This window comes from Lithobates pipiens, unplaced genomic scaffold, assembly GCF_037356315.1.
Source record: "Lithobates pipiens isolate NorthernLeopardFrog02 unplaced genomic scaffold, aLitPip1_a1.2 Scaffold_10, whole genome shotgun sequence".
NCBI classification, from domain to species: domain Eukaryota; kingdom Metazoa; phylum Chordata; class Amphibia; order Anura; family Ranidae; genus Lithobates; species Lithobates pipiens.
In genome coordinates this window covers 32,351,673-32,377,175 of record NW_027507686.1, presented here as the reverse complement: position 1 = coordinate 32,377,175, position 25,503 = coordinate 32,351,673, and the positions used below count along the sequence as shown (strand labels likewise).

The following is a 25,503-nucleotide window of genomic DNA, read 5'->3' as shown; positions in this document are numbered from 1 at the left end:
TGTTTTTAATGCACTGTTAGACAGGTTAATTCGGTTGTCTGTCTGCGAGCTGGTGGTAAGTAGGCTTGGGTTTTTTCCTGGGCATTCCCCAGGCTTTATCTGCTTCAACCTTCCAATACTGCTTACTGCGATAGCCAGCTATAGATGAGGGCGGTGGCGAGTTGTTTTGTATCATTATCTTTGTTGAAAACAAAGCTTGTAAATATAATTTTCAGATCTTTTTTAGGTTGGTCCCATGACTCCCGACCGCTCTCCTACTTCATCTTTGGGCTACAGTGGGAGGGACTGAGATCTCCTCCTGACACCAGCCACGGAAGGTCACATGACTGCCACTCAGCCCCTCCCGCTGTAGCCCTTAGATGGGGAGCAGAGCGGCTGGGAGTCGTGTGACCACCTAAAGAGATTGAGGGGGAAAAGGGCATTTACATGCTTCTGTAGCGATGGCCCAGCGGGTTTGCTACGTGTTGCAGCATCCACATTTTTCACCCTGCTCCCAGACCTCCATGAGGCCTCCTACTTTTCAGTCAATGAACAGTCTTTTTTGCTTGTTTTTTTATAGGGGGATTGAACTTGGTTGGGGGAAAGGGACATGGGATGCCCATAGGATAAATTATTCAAGTACAAACTACTGCATCACACTTCTCAGAAGAACAAGATGGCTGACCCTAAACTTGACAGACTTTTACCTCAGAACACTTCTTGCTCAGCACATACCTCAACAGACTGTTGCCTTATAACGCTTCTTCCTCTAGTACTCCTGTCATGCCATCAGAACATGACTAGGCCTCACTCTGAATAAGTCCCAGTGTATTTACTTGATGACCCTTTACAGACTGGGGGCCTGCAGTACCCCTTTTGTAGCAGCAACCGATTTTACTTTAGAAGAATAAATGGCGATGGACTACTGATCCTAGCAAGTCCGACTTGCAAATCCTGCCCGCCGTTATGGCTGCATCGATTTGACACAACTCCCAGTCTCTCCCTCTGGCTCCCCTGGCATGTCTCTTCCAGATCTCTCCACTGTGCTCTTCACTCACTGATGCCTGCCCTGGATCCTTCCTGAATGACTTTACTCCGGACATGCGGACCAACTGTCTCCTCCAGCTCCTGTTCCAGGACACCTCTCCATGACCGTGTAAGGAGAGACTCCTGAGCACCCTGCCTGAGCTTGCAGCATAGGCCTGCTTAAATTCTACCTGCACTGGCAGCTTACACAAAAACCCTTACACGTAGCACCCTAGAGGGTGCTACACTTTGTTTCAACATACTCTTATACAGTGTGTTATGGCTGCATAAAAGAGAGGGGCTGGCAGGGAATATTTGACAGGGAGGGAGGGGAGAGAAGAGATCTGTGGATGGCTGAGGTACGTAAACTGACCATGGTAATCGGGGCTCAGCAGCCATGATTATTGTGGTCAGCACACAGGGGGGGACATGGGAACTGGCAGGATCAGCCAGGTGTTATACAGATTAGACTGCACAGGCACTGTGCTGATTAATCTGCTATAACAGAACAGGAGCTTCTTCCTTCTTCCTGTTACAAAAACTTTAATTAGGTGGTTGCCTTAGGTCACGCTCACTTGGGGCCGAATTTTGCCTTATTGAAGAGCCCCTTCTGGACTTGGGCGATGACCACCTCGCTTACCCAGCCGCTACCTTTTCCCCTCCTCCCAGCCAGGCGAGGGAGCGCATCGCTCAGCTGGGATTGCTGGCCGCACAGGCTAGCTACAGACAGGCTCCAGGGAGGTAAGGTGGAGGAGCCACATCACCATGACCAGAACTTAACCGGTGCCTCACCTGCTGCCCACCAGGCACACTGCTGGAGTGGACAGACAACTGGGACAACTGCTCCACCACCACATTATTAGAGCCAGCCAGAGAGCGATCGCCCTGGCCTGACTGCAGGTCACAGGTGAGTCCAGGTCTGGACACCCTGACCTCTTCCTTCCTGCGGGGAGATTGCATTTGACCATAGAGATCACTGGGCTTTATGGAGGATTGATTGTAAATTGTAAAGTCAACTGTAAACGTCATGCTCATGTGTGTAGGGGGGGAATTATACTTGTTGATTTGAGGGCCGGTACACACCAGCACACTGTGCAGCTAAGGTGTGATATATGCGCTATTCCCATTCAGCGGGTGAACACACTACCCTTGCAATTTGTTGACATGTGGGTGCAAATTTATTTTTAATGGCACCCCAAACACAGATTGCAAGTGCAATGTGTTTGCAGGCACAAAATCGCATAGTACCACAGTACTTTGCGGTTTGGTGCAGTGTGTTTTTAAAAGTAGTGCAAACACTACTTTTTCTGTCTGTTCCTCTTTTGCAGCCCATTCAAATGAGCGTACTGTCAAAATGCTCCCCACGGGAAAGCATGTGATCCTGGTATGAACTGGCCCTTAAACACACTTCTGTGTGTAGTGCAGGCCATGTTTTCATGGGCACAGCAGCCCATTCAAATAAATGGGCTGCTGTACCTGCGTTTCCACAAAAAAATGTGCATGCACCTTTTCAAAAAAATCAATCAAATCGCATGGTCTTTATACATTTTTCCCATTATGGGCTTGTCTAAGTTTTGCCTCACAAAGTCTAGAGTTGCCTGTAGACAAGGTGCTGTTGCATGTAAATCTGACTTCCTGATAATTTTAAAATTACATTTATCATGATATGATATAAAATAATGGCTGTGGGGGGCCTTTTGTGTGTGTGTGTGTGTGTGTGTGTGTGTGTGTGTGTGTATATTTTTTAAATATCTTTTGGGGGGGTGCAGAATTTCATTCATGGACCCCGGCAGCACAATGTCTTGGGCGAGCCCTGCCTGCTTTCATCATAATGGTTATTTAAATAAGACGCAAAACTTCTTCTAATTACAGGTTACATCAGACTGAAGAAAAAGCCATCCTCCATGGGAATCTGAGCAGTTCCAAGTATTTGGTGGATGGGACATACTGTGTGAAGGTACGAATGAGGTTGGACTGATTTCATGAGGCCTGTTCAGGAGTCTTGGCCAGGCATTATTCCCTATATGTTGCATTGGGCCAGTACTGGAAGTCCCATGGTCTGTAGCTGCAGAATTGATGGGCAGTGAGTTCCATGAAGTGGTTGGCATCTGCTGAGATGGTTTTTCATTGTCCATGTTTTTTGAAGTGAAAATTGAGTGCTGTTGTTGTCTGTCCAGGTATGTAAAGTGTAGAATGTGTATGAAGTAGACCTAGTGTATTCGGGGAGCAAGGCTTTCCAGACAACCAGTACACAAGTCAGAAACTGTTAGATGAGCTGCACCATAATGATGTACATGAGATTCACCGTGTCACTCAGGATAAGCTGTATCATAATGGCAGGAATGGGCACCAAAGATGCTGCTGTGACTAAGCTCTTAGAAAGTCCAACTGTGATATATACTAGTTTTCCTAGTTCTGCCATTATCAAAGAGTCCCCTTCCTTCTGCTTTATTCTCCATAACAGTTGGACCCCTCAGCGTGGCTGTACAATGTGGGAGGAGCTATTACTAAAGTAGTAGTGAGCATACAAGGTTATAGACCCTTTCCCGTTATAACTATGCATGCACCATGAATGCTTTTGCTTAGTTTCAGACATTATCTTTCTTTACAAGTATAAAGGCTACCCCAGTAGGAGCCCCTGGTATTTTATCCAGGCCCCCCACCCCCTTGCCATGCCTGGCCACATGGCACAAGGTAGACTCTCAGTAGGGTTGCCATCTTTTCTCCAAGCCAAACCCGAACACTTTAGCTATGCATGGCCCATTTTTTTTGTATTATACACTGTAGGATTGTAAAGACCTGGGACACCTTTGGGTGCACTAAGGAGAGCAATAATGTGGCACGCTTTATTGGAAAGTTACCTCCTATAACACGGGGATCATTGTCATCCCCCGTCATAAAACGCGGGTCAGTGTTGCCCCTTCTATAATTTAGGCTTCCCCCATAGAGAACCCACATTAGGTCCTTATATCAGCACCCCCTTTAGAGACCTCTATTAGATCAGGGAACAACCCCCCCCCCCCAAATCGGTGTTACCTGCCCCGAAAGACCCACATTAGACTGCCTTACCGAGAGCCGTTCAAGTGTGGGAGCTGGAGTTTGGGGGCAGAGTAAAGCTGCTTTATTGTAGTGCTATTTTCCTTCTTTCCTTCCAGTGTGTGTGTGTGTGTGTGGGGGGGGGGGGGCTTGGAGAGAAGGCAAAGTAGAGGCAGGTGCTGCATTACTGTACCCAGTGTGTCAGCAGGACACAGGAATCAAAACGCATCCAAACTTGTGCACTCACAGGGCCGCTGTTAGGAGTCATGGGGCCCTTGTCCCCTGAGGAGGGAGAAGAGGTGGGGGAGGGAGGTGAGAAAGGGTGAGGGAATTGGGGGTGTGAGAGAGAGTGGGTGGCCTGACAGAGAAGGGGGGCCACAGCCATGATCATATCTTTTGGGTTCCCGCATCCTGCTGTGCTGACAAGGTATCGGGCTCCCCAGTCACCGATTGTCTCCCGCGCTCCACAGCTGTGGTGGAGCAGTAAGAGGCCGAGGCTCCAATCGATGAGGACCATGAGCTTGGTCAGAGCTCGTGGCTGCTTGCCTCTTACACAGACAAGCTTTACACTTCTTCACCCCTCTCTGTGGGCTCCGTTACAAAACCTTCAGGAACCATGTCCCTCGGAACACACACTCCTGGACCTGTAAAGCGCCCTGCCAGTAAAAACTTTATGGCTGAAAACACCAAAGCACTGGATCCCTGGGTCCAGCTCTCTAAAAAGAGAAGTGTTACGGGCTAAACCTGGTTCCTTCCACCACAAGGCCCAGGTACCATTCAATTCGGTCTAAAAAGACACTTTAAATGGATCTGGCTGCATAGCTAGCCCCAGCAAGGATTGCTCCAGTGGAGCACAGCACATCACATCTTTACTCTTGACCAACTTCCTGTTTAGGGTGTGCCAGTGTCCATCACCTGAAGGTGGCCTATAACCCACATAGTAATTACTATGGCTCTGTGTCCCATGATGTACGATTTAAGAAAATTAGAGGTTTTGTTGAAACCAAACCACTGTCGGGTAGATCAACTAAAATTTTAGCCACAACTGCCAGGAAAAAATTTTGGGATGCAAAGAAAAATACAGAAATAACTTCAGGTGAAGTACAGGACTCTGAAAAAAAACGTGGTGTGGCCGTATCAAGGTGCACAATAAGGAGGCATTTGAAGAAAGATTGGCTGAATAGTCGAGTCCCCAGAAAAAAGCCATTACTATGCAAATGCCACACAGCACAGAGAAAAGCCTCAAACCTTCTGGCACAAAATCATTTGGAGTAAGGAGACCAAAATTGAGTTTTTTGGCCACAACCATAAATGCTACATTTGGAGAGGAGTCAACAAGGATTATGATGAAAGGTATGGAGGTGGATCGCTGATGCACAGGAAATTTGATCAAAATTGATGGCAAGATGAAGGCAGTATGTTATCAAAAAAATACTGAAGGAAAGCACATTTGCATTCATCAGCCAGGAAGCTATGTATGGGATGTACTTGGACATTCCAACATGACAATAATCCAAAACACAAGTCGACCCGTCATTGGCTACAGCAGAATAAAGTGAAGTTTCTGGAGTGGCCATCTCAGTCTCCTGACCTCAATCATTGAGCCACTCTGGGGATCTCTCAAACATGCAGTTCATGCAAAACAGCCCAAGAATTTACAGGAACTGGAGGCTTTTTGCCAAGAGGAATGGGCTGCCTTACCATCTGAGAAGATAAAGAGCTTCACCCACTCCAACCAATCCCAGGGAAGGTGGCCATGAAGCATGCTAGGAGAGGGGTTTTTTTTTTTTTTTTGGACACAGAGGATGAGATCTGCCTCTCCCAGGCATTAGCTGCCATGTGTCCTCAGGTGAGTGACCTGGGTGCCTGAAGTTGAGAAAGTGACCCTGGTTTAACAAAGAGCTGGCTGAAGGGCTGTCTATTGAAAATCTGGTATCACTGGCGTAGTGACGCTTAAGCCGCGTACACACGTAGCGGTATGTCCGACGTACTTAGTCTGGCGGACTTCCCGCCAGACTGTCCGTCGGACTTTCCGAACGGGCTACTTGCCCACACACGGCACTTTTTTGAGCGGACTAATACTGCGTACTAAGTCCGCCGTACTATCCGCCCAACTTTTGAAATGAATGGACTCGCCCACACGCGCAGAGGAAAGTCCGCTCATTTCGAGCGCGTCTCCAGGTAGGCGGGGCCCGTCGCCTGGTATGGACTTAAAGGGGAACCCCAACGTCGGCGTGGGGGTCCCCCGCAAGTCCACAACAGACCCTTGTCTGAGCACGCTACCCGGCCGGCCAGGAAAGGGGGGGGCGAGCGAGCACCCCCCCTCCTGAGCCATACCAGGCCGCGTGCCCTCAACATGGGGGGTGCCTTGGGGAAGGGGGGGGGCTGCGCGGCCCCCCCACCCCAAAGCACCTTGTCCCCATGTTGATGAGGACAAGGGCCTCTTCCCGACAACCCTGGCCGTTGGTTGTCGGGGTCTGCGGGCGGGGGGCTTATCGGAATCCGGGAGCCCCCTTTAATAAGGGGGCCCCCGGATACCGGCCCCCCACCCTATGTGAATAGGTATGGGGTACAATGTACCCCTACCCATTCACCTGTAAAATAAAAGTACAAAAAAAAACACAACACACGAGATAAAATACTTTATTGAACAGCTCCAGGGGTTTTCCGTCTTCGGGGGTCTTCTCACCGGACTCCTCCGCTATCTTCTTGTAGCTCTTTTGCTAGCGGAGGAGTCCGGCTTTCTTCCTCGCCGCCGCGGCCTCTTCTTCCGACTTCGGGGGTCTTGTCCCCCTCTTCGGTTCTTCTGCCGGGCCACCGCGCCTTCTTATAGCTCTTTTACAGGCGGTGGCCCGGTCTTCTGTTCTTCTTCTTCTCCAGGAGATGTTGACTCGACGATCTCTCCGGCCGCAATGCCAGGGACACGCTGCGCTGCCACTTATATAGGAACAAGGGGCGGTGTCACATGGGTTTATGTCACATGGGTTGGTCACATGGGTTGATGTCACATGGCGACAGTCCCAGCATCCTCCGGGACTGTGACATCGTAAGGGGGCGGGGTCACCATGTGACACCAACCCATGTGACATAAAAGCTTGCCGTTGTTACTAAAAGTTGTGTCGGGTCGCGTTATATAATTCCTAAATAGCTGCTTTTTTTTCACATGGAGTCAATCCAATCAGTTGTCTCAAGCCTACAAGGAGGAGAACTTCTGGTGTCAATTGACATCAAGGATGCATTCCTCCATGTGCCCATTTCCCCGCTCACCAGTAATATCTACTTTTTCAAGGTAGAAAATCTTCATTTTTCAGTCTAACTACTGCACCTTGAGTGTTTACAAAGGTTCTGGTCCCTCCTCTAGCCAGATTAAGGGCCCAAGGTATGATTCTAGTTTTACCTAGACCAGTGATGGCGAACCTTGGCACCCCAGATGTTTTGGAACTACATTTCCCATGATGCTCCACTACGATGTAGAGTGCAGGAGCATCATGGGAAATGTAGTTCCAAAACATCTGGGGTGCCAAGGTTCGCCATCACTGACCTAGACGATCTGCTCTTGACAGACTAGTGGTAGCCTGCTTAGACCAAAGTATGGTCACTACATTCAACTACCTGAAATACCTAGGTTGGATTCTCAACCTAGAGAAATCCTCCTTAAAGGAAGGTGGCTAGAATACTTGGGTCTGACCATAGATCCACCCAGAAAAGGCTATTCTTGCCCCAGGCAAAGATCAGCACCATAAAGGAACTGATTCAGGTGGTCGAAGCAAGATGAATACTTCTATTTGGCTTTGCATGAGTTGTTGGGGGGGGGGGGGGGAGGGGGAGGGAGAGAATGGTGTCTCAGTTTCGTTTGAGGCTGCTGTAAAACAGTATCCTATTGGCTTGGAACAAGCAGGTCCAAACTTTAGATTTCCCGATGTGTCTGACTTCAAAGGTGAGCCTCAGTTTATGGTTAATGACCAAAAATCTGCAAAGGGGAAAATCCTTCCTACAGTTACCTGGGAAATGGTAACAACATATGCCAACCTTTTTTAGGTTGGTGAGCAGTCCTGGAAGAGGCAACTGTCCGAGAGAGGTGGTCCATATAGAAAATTACCTTGCCCATTAACATTCTAGAGATTTGGGCAGAGCACTTGGCCCGGAGGGCCTGAATGTTCAGTTTATGGAATTATCCTGTCAGGATCCAATCTGACAATGCCACAGCAATGGCCTATATCCATCACCAAGGGGGCACAAGAAGTTGTGCAGCCCAGAGAGGTGAATCGTATCCTATCTTGGGCAGAAAACAATGTACTTTGCCTATCGGTAGTCTTCTTTCCAGGAATAGAAAATTGGCAGGCAGATTATTTGAGTCGCCAGCAGTTGTTCCCGGGAGAATGTTTCCTTCACCCCAATATCTTCCTGTCAGATGGGGGATCCCAGATATTGAACCTGGAAGCAAACAAATTTACAAAGAAATCAACAACTTTGTTTTCGACACAAAGGATCTGCTAGCATGCGGAACAGATGCCTTTATGTTCCCGTGGCATTGTTTTTCACTTTTTTTTTTTTTTTTTTATACATTCCCTCCTATTCTGCCTGTGTCCACAGGAAGGGAAGTTGGTGATTCTTGTGGCCCAGGAGATCTTGGTATGCAGAGATCATAAGGATACCAGTAGGGGTCCCATGGACCCTACCACCATGTTAAGACCTTCTCTCGCAAGGTTCAGTATTCCATCCTACCTTTACAAATGCTAAATTTGATGGTTTGGCTATTGAGACCCATATTGTGAAGAAACGTGGGCTGTCAAGTTCAGTGGTGTCTACCTTTTGCTTAATGCAAGGAAGGAAGCTGGCCTCCAGAATCGCACATTGGGGTCTGGAAGGCATTTGTCTCCTGGGGTTAATCCAAGGGTTGGCACCCCCAGGAAGTATGTCATGGGTAGAATCCTTGACTTTCTGCAGATGGAGTTAGAAATGACGATGGCCTTGAGTGCTTTCAAAGGCCAGGTCTCGGCCTTATCGGTATTGTTTCAACAACCACTTGATTCGTATTCTTCAGTTCGTAGCTTTTTTTAACCCTTGAAACTTGAATTTAGTTCTGTCTGCGTTACAAAAACAGCCTTTTTGAGCCGATATAACATATTCCCTTGGTCCTTTTGACAAGGAAACTAGTTTTTCTGGTAACCATATTTTCTACAAGAAGGGAATCTGAGTTGGTTGCTCTTTCTTGTAAAGGGCCATATTTATTATTGACAAGGATAAGGTAGTATTGTGTCCTCTTCATAACTTTCTACCGAAGGTAGTGTCAGGTTTTTCTCTAAACCGGGAATTGTTCTACTTTTTTTTTTTTTTTTATTAATTTTTTTCTCCCCCCAAAACCCTGTTCTATGGAAGAAAAATCACTACGTTCTATTGATGTGGTGAGAGCAGTCTGTCTACTTGAAGGTAACTGCTCAGATTCGAAAACGGATGGTTTTGTTTGTTGCCTGAAGGTCCTAAAAGAGGACAGGCAGCATCCAAATCTACTTTATTTTTTTTATTTATTTTTTTTTCTAAATGGATTAGACAAGTAATCATTCTAGCTTATGGTTTAAAGATGTAGATCCCACCCTCTCAAATCAAGGAACACTCCTCCAGGGCTGTTAGTGCTTCCTGGGCAGTGCATCACCAAGCCTCCATGGCTCAAATCTGCAAGGCCACAACTTGGTCTTCAGTCTATACATTTACAAGATTCAATCAGGCAGATGTAAAAAGACATGCAGATGTTGCCTTTGGGCGCAGTGTGCTGCAGGCAGCAGTATAAGTCCTCTGATCTCATGTTGTCCTACTTTTGTTGTGACTCCCTCCCCTCAGTTGGCACTGCTCTGGGACATCCCCACATAGTAATTACTATGGTTCTGTGTCCTGTGACGTATGATTACAAAAATAAGATTTATATAACGGCTTACCTGTAAAATCCTTTTCTTTGAAGTGCATCATGGGACACAGAGGTCCCTCACCTCTTTCTTATATACATGTGTATTGCTTTGCTACAAAAACTGAGGTACTTCCAGTAGTGGGAGGGATTATATAGGGAGGCAACTTCATGTTTAGGGTGTGCAGGTGTCCATCACCTGAAGGTGGCCTATAACCCACATAGTAATTACTATGGCTCTGTGTCCCATGATGTACTTCAAAGAAAATAATTTTACAGGTAAGCTGTTATAAAAATCCTATTTTCCACTGGATTAGTTTGAACACTGCTGATTGGCATTCTCCATTCCTTGGCTTTCCTCTCCATCTCCATTATTGGACCTCATTATTTGTGTAATTGGAAGAAATTGTGCCCCGTTGGTGTCATCAGGCCCCATTGTTGGTCTTATTGGGATGAATAGTACCCCATTGTTGGTGTCATTTGGAGAAATTGTGCCCCATCATTGGTATTAGTGGAAGGAATTGTGCCTCTTCGTTGGTGTTGGTGGGGGGAATTGTGGCCCTACGGGCTGGATAAAAGCGTGCAAAGGGCTGCATCTTGGCCACAGTTTGGAGATAAACTGATAAGATGACTGGCCAAAATAACCATGTACTTCAGATGGAAGCTGTACGTGAAAGACTGTGATTTATAAAATACACATAAGTGTACATTAACTGAAATATTTTTCTGTGTGTGTTCACTTAAGTCCATTATTGATGTGATCCATCGTGGCAATATCAGCTCTTGTTGCCCCAACACTCTAACTTTCTCTGAATCATATAGGCCATGCCATTAATCCATCATTGATGTCCCCAGCTATCAGGATTTGGGTTTTCCAACACAGAGTCTTCCATCCGGAGCCCCTCCAACATGGAGACGAGAAGGAAGGACCGAGAGCTGGAGTACATTGCCCCCGAGACATGGCAAGATTTCAACGCATATGACAAACGCAGTGAGATATATAGGTTAGGTTCCACCATTTTTATCAGCAGAGATGGTCTGCTTTATGACCAGAAACACTGTAGCCCTTCTGATTACTTTTACTGTGTGGGAAATTGCCAGATCTAACAAATGATACCTTGATCATTGCTGCAGTGATGACTGCAAGATCACCACTCCCAGCCAAGGAGGTGCCAGTACGTCCCATGGACAAAAGGGGATTACAGAGACTTTTTATTTTAGGCGTGTCACCTCTTAACAGATCCCAGGCACCAGAACATACATTCCATAACAATCCATCTTTTGTAAATTCTGTATAAATCTACCATGGCAATATGTTGGGGTTGATTTACTAAATCTGGTGCAGCTCTACATAGAAACCAATCGGCTTCCTGTGTGTGTGTGTGTGTGTGTGTGTGTGTGTGTGTGTGTGGTTTGTGTTCTCTTTTTTTTTTTTTTTTGTGAAAGCTTAATTGAACAAGCAGAAGTTAAAAGCTAATTGGCTACCATGCACAGCTGCACCTGATTTTGCCCTCTTCAGTTTTAGTAAATCAACCTCAGTTTTCCTATCCATCCAGTCCTCAGCTTTATACAGGTCAAAAATAATGCTGGCCATACACTATACAAATCAGCCAAACCCATTTTCGAAAAACAGACATTCGGCCGTGAGGGCAAGCGATGGTGGCATCATGTAATGACCAATAAATCATTTAGTGGACATAAATGAATCAATTATTTATTCATTTTTTTCAAAACGAACGAACTGGCCAAATGACTGAATTTTTTTTTCCCCCCATATAATATATGGCCAGCATTCGTTTGACCTAAATACAAATCTCATCACTAATAAGGATGCGAATTTCACCAAATAAGACATTTCAAACGCTTGTATCCATGTCTAATCTATAAGAAAATAAGGCAGACCATGGACGATGCAACTTTTTCAGTCCTCCCTCCCAAGGTGGAAGGAAAGAGAATTGTTAAATTTCAAGATAAACATAGTCAGTGTTAATGGGGGAATACCTCCTGCAGTGCAATTGTTCTGCCGGTGGGGAGCGTTCCCTGCTGGCAGAACACAATGATCACAACATATTGCGAACAGGCTGATTGTACTGAAGACTATCGCTGAATCGACTTCGGTAAAACCAGCCTGGCTATAGATTAATTGAATTTCAGCTGATTTGGCCAAGATTCAATCCATCTGTGGCCGGCTTTAGGATGTCCCAGTGGTGAATGTATGCTGAGTCAGAGGTCTGTACGATGGCCATGATATTCCTCACCATTGTCATCTGATGATCATTAATCCACTCGCTGACCACAATACGTGCAGCTTGCAAGTGGTTTACAGTGGCAAGTGGTTATTACCATAACCCTGTTTTTTTGTTTTTTTTCAGCCAGCAATTCTTTCTCATGAAAACAGTCCGAGGTGGCTAATTAGCCACTGGAACACTTTCAGAAGCAGTGGGAGTGGTCAACTACTGCCACTCACCAGTGTTTCTTGGGTTTACCAGCGAGCCCAGGAGCTGATCTGATGGTTTGCACAGCTGGTCATGATGGTGAACAGAGGCCATATCGTCTGATAACCTCTATGATCTAGGAGGACTGGAGAAATGTCATGGCATCACTTCCAGCCTATTGCGGAAGTGATAGCTTCTTTTTTTTCTTTTTTTGTTCTATTTCTGATCCTTTGTTCTCAAAGGTAGAGGAAAGATTTGGGATCTTGTAGACCCCAGATCTCTCCATAAAGACCTGCGTTTCCCTTTCTCTATTACAATGGATGTTTACATTCCTAGTAATAGCAATAAAGGGCATAAAATAAAAATTAAGATTTTTTTTTTTTTTTTTTTTTTTTAGTTATGTTTGTGTGTTTCATGAATTTTATCGCAAAAAGTTTTTTTTTTTTTTTCTGAAAAACAATTATTTTGAAAAACCACTTGCAAATAGTGTGGTCTCTTCAAAAAAAAAAAAAAAAGTGGGTGTAAAAAGAGGCGTATGTATATGTTTTGAGGGTTCAAAGTAATGTTTAAAGCAAAAAAATATAGCTTTTTACTTATAAACTAAGTGCCAGAAAAGGCTTGGTCCTTCAGTGGAGATAATTGTCTTCTCTTCCAGCCTGGGGGTGGTGATGTATGAAATCGCTACAGGAAAACCGGCCTTTCATGGTGAGTATATGATCCGACTTTTCTGTTCTCGTATACAAAACAGAGCTGACCTAATAATACAGAACTATGCAAAGGATTCAGGCAATTGTGAAAAATTCTGCAGTCGGAATGCTATAAAAGAAAAATCCACAAATCGTTTTTTAATGAGCAAGAGGCGTCTTAGAAAATGTAGTGCATATAGGGGAGGGGTAGAATGACATGAAATCCAATATTTGGTGTGAACACCCTTTTGCCTTTTTAAAGATGTAAATTCTAACTGAAGGACTTTTCTCTGGGTTTTTGTGTATTGTATAAACAAGTGTTTTTGTTTTTTTTCATTGAATTTGTCATTTTGGATACTCCTTTTTGTTACAACTCAGTGCTGCCACCAGGATCCATTTCAATGAAAGCTACACATTTAAAAAGATTGAAAATGACCAAAAATCTAATTATTTGAGACTTCAGCAATGGGTTTGCATCCACTTTACCTAGAAGTAATAATCTTAGTTGTGTGTCGTTTCTGCAGGTCCTCATGTGGTAGGATTTTCTAACATCCCGGAGGACTTGTCTCAATTCCTCTGGACTATGGCAGTCTTCTTTCTGCCTGTCTGATCTTGACACTCAGTAATGGGGAGATCAAGTCTTGTGAGGGCCATACCATCTGTTGGATTACCGGTCCCTCCAGAAGATGGTTCTCTGAGTTTGGGATCATTGTCCTGTTTCCGAATAAATGTTGGGACTAATCAGATACCTTCCCTTATGCTGTTGCAGGATGGGTAAGGATCTTCCTGTATTCTCAACAGGGAGGCAACCATCAATTTAGACTAAATCACTAACTCCATGAACTGCAGCCCCTAGCCTCCACTGTCCTTCACTGTTCAGCCAACCATCCATGCACTGTTCCTGCCAACGTCCATCCATGAACTGTTCTTAAGTCAGTGAGGATAACGCGCCTTCTGTCCCAACAAAACAATTCATATATTGGCTCGTTTAGTCCAGATCGCCTGCTGCCATCTTTCTGCACCCCAGTTTTTCTATTTTCACGTTTAGGTGAGGTGAGGATTTCTTGGAGACTGGTTATTGGGTCCCATCTACTCCCATGAAGACCGTTTTTGATCAGTCTTCTGTACCAAGGTTCCAGTGAGTTCTACCAGTTCTGAGCTGATAGCAGTGCTTTTAGTCCAAACCAATAGTCCAAGATTTAAATCGCTGACATTGGCAGACTTGCAGCCCCTAGCCTCCACTGTCCTTCCCACTAGAACATTCATTTGTGTACTGTTCCTGCCAATGTCCATCCATGAACTGTTCGTAAGTCATTGAGGCTAACGCGCCTTCTGTCCCAACAACACAATTCATATATTGGCTCCTTTAGTCCAGATCGCCTGCTGCCATCTTTCTGCACCCCAGTTTTTCTATTTTCATGTGTAGGTGAGAATTTCTTGGAGACTGGTTATTGGGTCACATTTCCTCCCATGAAGACTATTTTTGATCAGTTTTCTGTTCGAGTGACTTCCACCAGTTCTGAGCTGATGGCAGTGCTTTTAAATCCTACAAAAGTGCAATTATTCCTTGTGTGCTGCTCTGTCTTCATGGCCAACCATTGTGCTTCCCATCCTTAGTCTGCCTGTCTGTATGTGCTTCTTCAGAAGGGCTGAGATGGCATATTAAGAAACTCCTGTCTGCTGTGACATTCCTGGTTGCAGTATGACCTAAATTCTGGCGTAGAATGACCATCCTTGTCTCACTTTTGCCATGTTAAGAGATTTTTTTTTATATCTACCACAACCTCACCTCTTACTTGTGGTTGTTTCTTTTATTCCCTTTTACAGAGCAGTTTCAGTTCAGTTTTGGGTCAACCTACACATGTCACTAATCATTAGCACCTGTTAATTTACTTAAGGATAAGTTCACCTATTCATAACAGGTTACACCCATAATTGGGGTGTAAAATGTAACCTGTTATGACCTTCTAAAATCCCAAATTGCACTTTTATGATTCCAAAGACCTAGGAAGTTTGAGTGCTATTTTGATGCAACTTTGGATGAGTGCAACTTGTATGTGTCTTGTAACTCTGCAAAGCCGGACCCACTGTTGCATGTAAAACATTCAGGTATGACTTTCATGCAACTTTTAAGGGTTAACATTGAAATCTCTGACTTTAAGCCGTACATATATGAATGGTTATCATTGGAAAACATGGGGTATGACTTGTCATGTTACTTTGATGTCCAAAGTCACACACGTGTGAATGGAGTCTTGCTCTCTACAACCAGCCAGGTGAGAAGTTTATCTGTGTGTATGCTCCTCTCATGTGAATAGACCTCATGTTATATCTCCTACACACATAATGTCATACAAGGCAAGGGCCTCCCTCTTAACAACTATGTTTGTTATCTTCAGGTCTAGAGGTGACAGAGGACAATTTGGGGGAGATGCAGAAGAAGTGGTGGGCCTCGCTAGACAATGAAATTCCCTCTTCATGTCCTGGTATGTTCCGCGATCTCATTGGACGCCTCATTCAGAAGAATCCCACCAATCGTCCCACTGCTGGAGGTCAGCTTATACCAATTTTCTATGTGTATTTTATATATTATAACTGTGATCAATTTACATAAATGGTGACCACTAGAACCAGTGAGGATGAAACCAGTCTATAGGTATCCATTCGGGTTAAACTAACCAAACTTCAGTTCCATCTTAGTCCCAAGGGGAAAATGTCCCTGGCTGTTTTTAGTGTGTGTGTGTTTTTTTTTTTTTTTTTTTTTTTGGGGGGGGGGGGGGGGGGGGGTGGGTGAGAGGAGAGAGAATGAAGAACCAGCCTATATGGCTTGAATCCTAAAATGTTAAATATCCTAATAGCAACTGACTGGGTCTAAGCCTCACAGGACCATGTATTTGGCCACTACAAATATACTACCTGGCCCAACCTATGCTGATCGCCTTTAAAATAATAGAGTTTAGAGGTTTACACTGAAGAGTACTCTTAAAACTGCATACAAAGACATTGTACCCAGCTGCGCTCTTCCAACTTTGTGGTAAAGGTGCATTAATGCCTGTGAAAAAGCTCTGCCTCTGAACAGGATTCTCGTGATTAGCTGTGAGAGGAAGTCCCATTGAAAGCAATGGGAGGGAGGCTGTCGGCTCTTGCCGCTAATTGAGGCCACTCCTATGTAATCTCTCATGCAATGATTACAGTCAATCTGCATCCAGGGCCGATCACTTGGATGTGATTTGTTGGAGCCGCCTCTGATAGCTTATTGTGGGAACCCCTACTGGGGTTCTAGCATCTAATTGGAGGCAGGGTGCATTTGCAGGTGTGAATGCATTCAAACAGGTTGAGGAAGATCATTTTCTGTTACAGTATGACTATGCCTCCTGTGTACAAAGCCAGCTCCATAAAGACCTAGTGTGACCAGTTTGGCATGGAGGAATTCAATGTCCTGCACGGAGCCCTGACCACAACCCTACTGAACACTGTTGGAATGAATAGGAATACTTATGGTAAGCCAGGTCTTCTTTAACAGCAGTACCTGACCTCACAAATGACAATAGATTCCCACAGACACTTCAGAATCTTATGGAAAGTCTTCCCAGAATAGAGGCGGTTTATAGCCACCAAGAGGGGTCAATTCCCTATTGATTGCCATAGTTTTGGAATGGGCTGTGAAAACCAGCTCCTATAGGTGTGACAATAGGACCTTTTGTCCCTTGACTGGCCAGGATTTAGCCCTTCAGAATTTTCAAACTGGGGGCCCATGAACTGGTTGTCAGAAACGGGATCTTCGGGACCATAACCTAGATGGCTGAGATCAAATCGGTCCCTTGGCTAGTCCGTTCAGTTCCTTAAGTACGTTCTCCAAGAAACCTTAACTAACTTGGGGTTTAGTTAGAAATCGTGACACACATGTGAAGAACTCCTCCTAATATGTGAACATCACATACACCTTCTTCCTGAAGATGGCGTTTGGCTGATCCCCATTTCTTCTGTCATTTCAGTAACTGTGGATCTACTCATGGCACTTTGGAATCAGCAAATGTGCACTGATCAGGAATTCAGCTCTACTCATAGCTCTTTGGAATCCGAAAATGCGCACTGACCAAGAATTCAGTGACCGAATAAATGCAAATGTTTACAGCTACCTGATTGGTCAAGGAGGACTCATGACGTACTGATATAGGAGATGCTACCACCCTACAATATGGCAAATTTCTTTCAGTATTTATTTTGAGAATCTGAAGGAACTGAAGATGAAGGAAGAAAATTAGTGTTATAGGCTTTGTGCTTTTCTTTGGCTTTATAACAGGTAGAAGTGCTGTAATCAGAGGCGGTAACATTACACACTGGATCGCTACACATGTGACATTACATGATGGATCTCTACCCATCCTATCTGGGAGGCAAGCGCTGTCCATGTCCAGTGCTCAGCTCTGCTAAATATGTGAAGTATTTCTTTGTATTTCACAAAGTCTGGCATTAAAGTAATCTTGTAGATGCAAGCTTTCAGGACTTTTTTTTTTTTTAAGGTCCCTTTCTCAGGCATGTAATGGTGAAGAAGGGAACAAGTCCTGAAAACCTTCCTTGCTAAGAGCTTTCAAGTAGAATTCCAGATAAAAGAAACACAATGTTACCCCAACTCCCCTGCCAATGTAAGAGTCCACAAACTGATCAGGTGCTCTCTCCAGGGCGTTCCTTATTGCGCAACACGACTCGCGCATGCGAAGTAGGGAACCGGGAAATGAAGCCGAAAGGCTCCACTTCCCGATTCCCATAGCCAAGATGGCGGCGGCAGCACCCGAGAGACGATCGAGAGATCGGCTTCAGGTGCCAACATCACGGGCGCGCTGGGCGGGTAAGGGTCATTATTTTAAAAGTCAGCAGCTGCAGTATTTGTAGCTGCTGGCTTTAAAAAAAATAAAAATAAAAAAATAAACGGCGGACTCCCGCTTTAAGGCAGCATAGGTGTTGCAGGGGGGAGGGAGCAGTTCTTGAACAGGTGCAATTCTTGACTCAAGAAGGCTGGAAACTCAAATGCTCTTGAATAAAAGTACTTTATTTGTTGCATGGATACAGGCTATATACTGGTGAATTTCAGCTATGAAGCCTTCATCAAAGCATGCTTTGATGAAGGCTTCATAGCTGAAACATGTCAGCATATAGCCTGTATCCATGCAACAAATAAAGTACTTTTATTCAAGAGCATTTGAGTTTCCAGCCTTCTTGAGTCAAGAATTCCAGATGAAGTCTAACTAGCTTTTACAACTGCTCCCTCCCCCCCTGCAACACCTATGCTGCCTTAAAGCGGGAGTCCGCCGTTTATTTTTTTATTTTTATTTTTTTTAAAGCCAGCAGCTACAAATACTGCAGCTGCTGACTTTTAAAATAATGACCCTTACCCGCCCAGCGCGCCCGTGATGTTGGCACCTGAAGCCGATCTCTCGATCGTCTCTCGGGTGCTGCCGCCGCCATCTTGGCTATGGGAATCGGGAAGTGGAGCCTTTCGGCTTCATTTCCCGGTTCCCTACTTCACATGCGCGAGTCGTGTTGCGCAATAAGGATGGTCCCCGCTGTCTCTGGGATCCGTGTGTTTCCCAGCAGGCAGCGGGGGACCTTCGGAAAGGGGCGTCGATTCTGCGGAAAGGGGCATGGCTTCTACAGAATCTACGCCGGAAGTGGGTGCAGATACCTGTACTGTTCCTGCACCCCCCTCCCCCCTAAAGGTGCCAATTGTGGCGCCGGAGGGGGGGAGGTTTCCAATGAGCGGAAGGTCCACTTTAGGGTGGACCTCTGCTTTTACCTGTGATTAAAAATGCCTGGAAGCAGTGATGTCACCCATGGGTTCCCATGTCTGCGGTCCAACCTTTCATCTCGGCCACTGCTGGCTAACTGGCTGTGACCAGACTAGAGCAAGTTGAAATGTGTTTGTTTATAGTCTGACACCGGTTAATCAGCATAGGTGTTAGGAGGTGAGAAGGGACATTTTTAAGATTTGTTAGGTTTCGTTTATAGAATTTAGAATTCTACCTCAAGTTTGTCAATAAATGGAATCACTAAATCAATGGCTATCATGGCACAAGGAAAAGACAAGAGAAAAATCGCGCTACCACCTACAATTTATAAAAAAGAACAGAAAAGACGTTGAGTACGTTTCTATGTGCACACATCAAATACTGCTGCAGTTCTGCTATATACCCAAAAAATATATATGCTAACACAAATAACCCAAAAAAGAACCGCGCTGTCCTAAGTGTAAGCTTAGGTCGTGTGTTTCTCCAATAGTGGAGTCAAATTAACAAATATTGTTACGTTATCACTGATTATAAAAAAATATATCAGTGAATACTACTATAAAGCAGTGAAACCAAACGCCTATAACCAAAATGAATATATATATATATATATATATATATATATATATAGTAACATCTGTGACCACAATTCAATAGCTGCAGATATAAGCTATATAAACTAAACTATACAGATAGTGCTAAACAGAATCTTAGCTCAAGTGAATAAAACGCATGGTGTATCGCTGTATTCAAACCTGCGAAAAAAACCATATAATCACATAAAATAAAATTAAAAAATATAAAAAATAAGTTGAATGAAAGTGTCCAATCATTTATAATCAGTCCATGAAAATAATAAAAAACACCATGTGTTGAATGTAAAATTAATATTTTTTCTCCTGATCTTGTTCAGAATCCGCACAACTCAGTGACTATAAAAGTGCACCACCACCAGAAGCACAATAGGGCATGTCACAGTAGGTAGCGCCGGCCGGACGCAAATCATCCACTTCAGTGCCCTTTCACCAGCTGGTTCGTTCGGAGGCAATAAATAGCGTGTCACACCGCCCGACGCGTTTTGTGAAATGTCACGTCTTCTCGGGGCTCAGCGCTACCTACTGTGACATGCCCTATTGTGCTTGACTTGTGTAAGTGCATTTTCTGTTTTATACTATTTTTAATATAACGTTTTACACTATTGGAGCGTTTTGTTTTCCTCCTCTTTATGGCTGACCGGTCAATGCTAAATATTGGAACCTGACTGCCTAAACGATCCAACTTATGGGTGGAGCCTATGGACGCTTGATGTATGCATACGGCCCGGTTTGACTTTTAGAGCATACTACCTAAGAGCATCTGGTAAGGAGCCAATCCTCACTTCTGGTGGTGGTGCACTTTTATAGTCGCTGAGTTGTGCGGATTCTGAACAAGATCAGGAGAAAAAATATTAATTTTACATTCAACACATGGTGTTTTTTATTATTTTCATGGACTGATTATAAATGATTGGACACTTTCATTCAACTTATTATTTTTTATATTTTTTAATTTTATGTGATTATATGGTTTTTTTTGCAGGTTTGAATACAGCGATACACCATGCGTTTTTATTCACTTGAGCTAAGATTCTGTTTAGCACTATCTGTAGAGTTTAGTTTATATAGCTTATATCTGCACCTATTGAATTGTGGTCACAGATGTTACTAATATATATATATATATATATATATATATATTCATTTTGGTTTCACTGCTTTATAGTAGTATTCACTGATATATTTTTTTATAATCAGTGATAACGTAACAATATTTGTTAATTTGACTCCACTATTGGGGCAACACACGACCTAAGCTTACACTTAGGACAGCGCGGTTCTTTTTTGGGTTATTTATCATGGCACAAGGTTCTACTGGTGTATTGCACTAAGTTCAAGTTTTATTTTTTATTTCTATTGTGAACAATAGTTTGATTTTTCATGCATTGATGTTCCTCCGTAGAGTCTTTCCAAACAGTATAGTCACCTGCTGGCTTGGCACTAGCCACAGGCACCGAATTCCAGGTTATACCCAACTAATCTTAAATGTTCCCCCACCCCAAAACTTATGTTGACTAACCTGTGTAAGAAAATGTGTATATACTTGCCTATTTTCAACCCACTCCTGTCCAGTCATGTAATCCCCAGTGTCAACCAGCCACAGCTGCAGGGGAGAAGAGAGTGCTCAGACAATGCAGGCTTGTAAAGCCTGGAGTGGTGATGTCACCCATAGGTCCACTGTCTGCACTCTCTCCTCCCCTGCAGCCATAGTTGACTGACCTGGAAGCTGGATCACATGACCGGAATGGAGGTGGGTGGGGATTGTTTTAAGATTTAGTTAGGTAAAACCTAGAATTCCATATTAACTCTTCAATAAGACACAGAAGTTGAATCTAACTAAATTTTTCTTCTAAAAATGAGGGTGGATGATTCTCCAGTCTTAGGAAGTGTAAGAGGACAATGGGGGGGATTTAACTGGGGGGGGGGGGGGGGGGGGGTTACCTTGCGGGCCCACTCCTGAGTCCAGCATTTCGTCCATAGACGCGAATGCCGGACAAGGCCCCGACACCTGCGTCACTGGATTTGAACGAGCGCAGCAGGATCCAATGGCTGCGCTGCTATCAATCTATCCAATCAAGAGCCAAGACCAGGGGGGCTTGGGGGGCCGCTCACTGGCAGGTGGTGTTTCACGTTAATGCATAGTATGTAAAAGCTGCTGCGCTGAGTAAAAAGATAACGTTTTTAAAATTGCGCACACTCGTTGAATGGTGACAAACGTTGGTACATTCAGTTTTGACCGCAGTGACAAGAAAATTAAAAGGCCCGGGACAAATGAATACAGTCGAGAACTTCTACCAATGTATACGATTTACATACAGTAAAATCCATTAGTTCCAAATGTAAAAAGCAAACTTGATTTAGATGTAATTTCGAATGACTTTAATGAAGCCGTGGAGTACTAAGAATCTCGATATGAATGTTCATTCATAAATCTCCCGGTGTATTGCCAGCTTAACCACTTCCTGCCCGCGCTGTAGCTGTCATATGACGTCCTCCCGCAATCTCGCTGCGGCACACAGGCAGTGAGCTCTGTGATGAGCTGAGTCCAAAGCCCATCAAGGATCGGGGTAAAGAGCCAATCACAGTAGTCCTTTACCACGTGATCAGCTGTGTCCAATGACAGTTGATCACAATGTAAATACAAGCCGATGCTTTCCTTTCCTCATGCTGACAGCGTGAGGAGGAGAGAAGAGAGCTGATAACCAGCTTGTGTTTACATCATGATCAACTGTCATTGGACACAGCTGATCACGTGGTAAAGGACTGCTGTGATTGGCTCTTTACCTCAATCTGTGAGTCCGAAGGATATACTGCGGCAGGGTGACTCTCCTGCACCAAATCACGTACCTGTACGTGATTTGTGCACTGGGGCATGTGCCCCGGGTGGCCCGCTCCTTCTGTGACTTTGACACAGCGGGAGCCATTCGGTGGGTCCAGCAGACCTGATGTTCACCGGTGTTGTGTCAAATACTGTTGCCCGTCGCCTAGTGTCAGCCTTGTACTGCGCTTGTGCAGTACGGAGGACAAGGAAGCACTGAAAGTCTCCGAAGATGAATGGCGCCTACGCCGTGAGTCCAGGTTCAAGCTCCACCATCCAAGTGGATATAGAGTTAGAATAAAAAAAAATTGCCAAGCACAGCGAGGTCGTGCACGAAGCGTGGCGAGTGGCCCTCTTACTAAGTGCTGTTTAACATAATCTACCGTATGTCCACTTGCACCGTGGGGCTTGAACCTGGACTCAGGGCAGAAGGTACTACTAAGTGCACAGGCGACATTCATCTTCGTAGACTTTCAGCGTCTCCTTGTCCTCCGTACTGCGCATGTGCCGGACACTATCCGATGGGGGGGGGACAGTTCTCGGCAGAAAACCAGCACCATGCGACCGCTCTGAGGAGAGGCAGAACAGCGGCCTGCCTATGTAAACAAGGCAGATCACCGTTCTGTGTGAAGGGAAGATGGAGATCTTTTGTTTTCTGCTAAGCAGGAACACGGATTTCTGTCTTCTTCCAAGTCAAAGCATTCCCCACCATCACCCCCCCCCCCCCCCCCCCGAGTTAGAGCTGGTTAACACAGGGACGACTCAGATCCGACTTCAGGTCACCTCAGGTTGGACAACATGTAAAAATCAATGTAAGTGAATGAGAGCCATCTTAATGCACACTACTGAAGTCGCTCCGACTTCAGAAAAGGTTCCTGTACTACTTCAATCCGACTTGTAGGCGACTGGTACCCGTTGATTTTAATGGAGGTCGCCTACAAGTCGGATCTCCGTCTATACGGAGGCGACTCTCATGGAATTATCAGCTCTAAAGGGGAACTCCACGCCAAATTTATGAAAAAAAATTGGCGTGGGTTCCCCCTCCGAGAGCATACCAGGCCCTTAGGTCTGGTATGGATTCTAAGGGGAACCCTCTACGCTGAAAAAACGGCGTGGGGGTCCCCCCCCAGATACATACCAGACCCTTATCCGAGCACGCTACCCGGCCGGCAAGCAAAGGGGGTGGGGACGAGCGAGCGCCCCCCCCCCCCTCCTGAGCCGTACCCGGCAGCGTGCCCTCAACATGGGGGGGTGCCTTGGAAGGGGGGGCCGCGCGGTCCTCCCCACCCCAAAGCTCCTTGTCCCCATGTTGATGAGGACAAGGGCCTCTTCCCGACAACCCTGGCCGTTGGTTGGCGGGGTCTGCGGGGGGCTTATCGGAATCTGGGAGCCCCTTATTAAAGGGGGCTCCCGGATACCGGCACCCCCACCCTATGTGAATGAGTATGGGGTACAATGTACCCCTACCCATTCGCCTGTAAAAAAAACACAACACACAAGGGTTAAAATAGTTTATTGCACAGCTCCGGGGGTCTTCTATCCGTCTTCGGGGGTCTTCTTGCCAGACTCTTTTGCTAGCGGAGGAGCCCGGCTTTCTTCTTCGCCACCCTCTTCTTCCGACTTCGGGGGTCTTGTCCCCCTCTTCGGTTCTTCTTGCCGGGCCACCGCGCCTTCTTCTAGCTCTTTTACAGGCGGTGGCCTGGTCTTCTGTCGCCGTCTTCTCTAAACATGTTGCCGCGTCGCTGCCTCCACTCACAATGGCAGGGACGCGACGCGTGGCGACTTGTATAGGGACATCACCAGATGATGTCCCCGCCCATTATGATGTCACAGTCCCAGCATCCTCTGGGAAAGAAGACCCCCGGAGCTGTGCAATAAAATATTTTAACCCTTGTGTGTTTTTTTTTTTTTTTTCTTTTTTACAGGTGAATGGGTAGGGGTACATTTTACCCCATACTCATTCACATGGGGGGGGGGCGGTATCCCCAGATTCCGATAAGCCCCACGCCTGCAGCCCCCGACAACCAACGGCCAGGGTTGTCGAGAAGAGGCCCTTGTCCCCATGTTGATGAGGACAAGGTGCTTTGGGGTCAGGGGGCCGTGCGGCCCCCCCTTCCCCAAGGCACCCCCCCATGTGCCTGGTATGGCTTGCCCCCACCCCCTTTCCTGGCCGGCCGGGTAGCGTGCTCGGATAAGGGCCTGGTATGGATCTGGGGGGGACCCCCACGCCGTTTTTTTTTGGCGTAGGGGGTTCCCCTTAGAATCCATACCAGACCTAAGGGCCTGATATGCTCTCTGAGGGGGAACCCACGCCAAATTTTTTTCATAAATTTGGTGTAGAGTTCCCCCTTCAGAGCTCATTCTCTGGCCATGGCAAAAGTCGCCTGGCCTGGGGCGACTTAAAGTCATGTTGTAAGTCGCCTCAGGTCGTGTCTAAGGGTCCTTTCACACGGGGCGGATCAGTTCTGATCCGCCCCGTGGATGTCCGTTTGCTCAGCGGGGATCACTCCGCCGATCCCCGCTGAGCAGGGAGATGACAGGTCTGTCTCTGCACACTGCGCAGGGACGGACCTGTCACAGCGCCGCTCTCCCCTATGGGAGATCGGATGACGACGGACCGCAGTGCCCGTCGCCATCCGATCCGATCCGCAGACGGATGGAAAAATAGCTTTTTCCTCCGTCACACTTTTTCGGATCGGAGCGGGTCGGATGTCAGCGGACATGTCACCGCTGACATCCGACGCTCCATAGAGCTCTATGGAGCACCCGTTCAGGTCCGCCTGAAAAACTGACAGGCGGGCCTGAACGGCACGTTGGTGTGAAAGAGGCCTAAGTCTTGTTCAAGTAGTCTCCAAGCTCTTAGAGAGGAAGTGCTGTGTGTGATCCTCTTCTTCTGCTGCCCTTGCCCAACTTTTCAGAGTTGGCCATGTCTGGCCGGCATGAGAGAGACCTGTCATCTGCAATGCCCATCGCCTCACTTCATAGTGCGCAACCTGGCTCAGCCTCAGCACTGCTGCATTGCTGAAAGGCAGCCAATGGTTGTGCAGCAAAACTGGTTTCTAAAATTCCAGACAATGAGGATGTAGCAATATTCCTGTATGATGTTAGCCCTCCCACTTCACTTGTTCACTTGTTTTTGTGCGTGTTTGCAAAATTAAAGTGGGCCAGTCAGGATGAAGTCCAGGGCCAAATTTTTGTCCCAGTCCAGCCCTGCGTGCAAGGGGTCGATCCCGACCCCTTAT

The 25,503-nt window shown here is 45.9% G+C and overlaps 1 protein-coding gene across 1 annotated transcript in view; it reads left to right on the top strand.

Annotated features, from left to right (window-relative positions):
* LOC143929146 (mixed lineage kinase domain-like protein) overlaps window positions 1–17,543 on the top strand; it is a 34,306-nt gene extending 16,763 nt beyond the window's left edge. The window contains exons 7-11 of the mRNA XM_077453396.1: window positions 2,878–2,962; window positions 10,796–10,944; window positions 13,031–13,080; window positions 15,461–15,613; window positions 17,057–17,543. Coding sequence (XP_077309522.1) covers window positions 2,878–2,962; window positions 10,796–10,944; window positions 13,031–13,080; window positions 15,461–15,613; window positions 17,057–17,157 — 538 coding nt within the window. The 3' untranslated portion in view covers window positions 17,158–17,543. The remainder of the gene's footprint in view (window positions 1–2,877; window positions 2,963–10,795; window positions 10,945–13,030; window positions 13,081–15,460; window positions 15,614–17,056) is intronic.
* The last annotated feature ends 7,960 nt before the right edge of the window (window positions 17,544–25,503 follow it).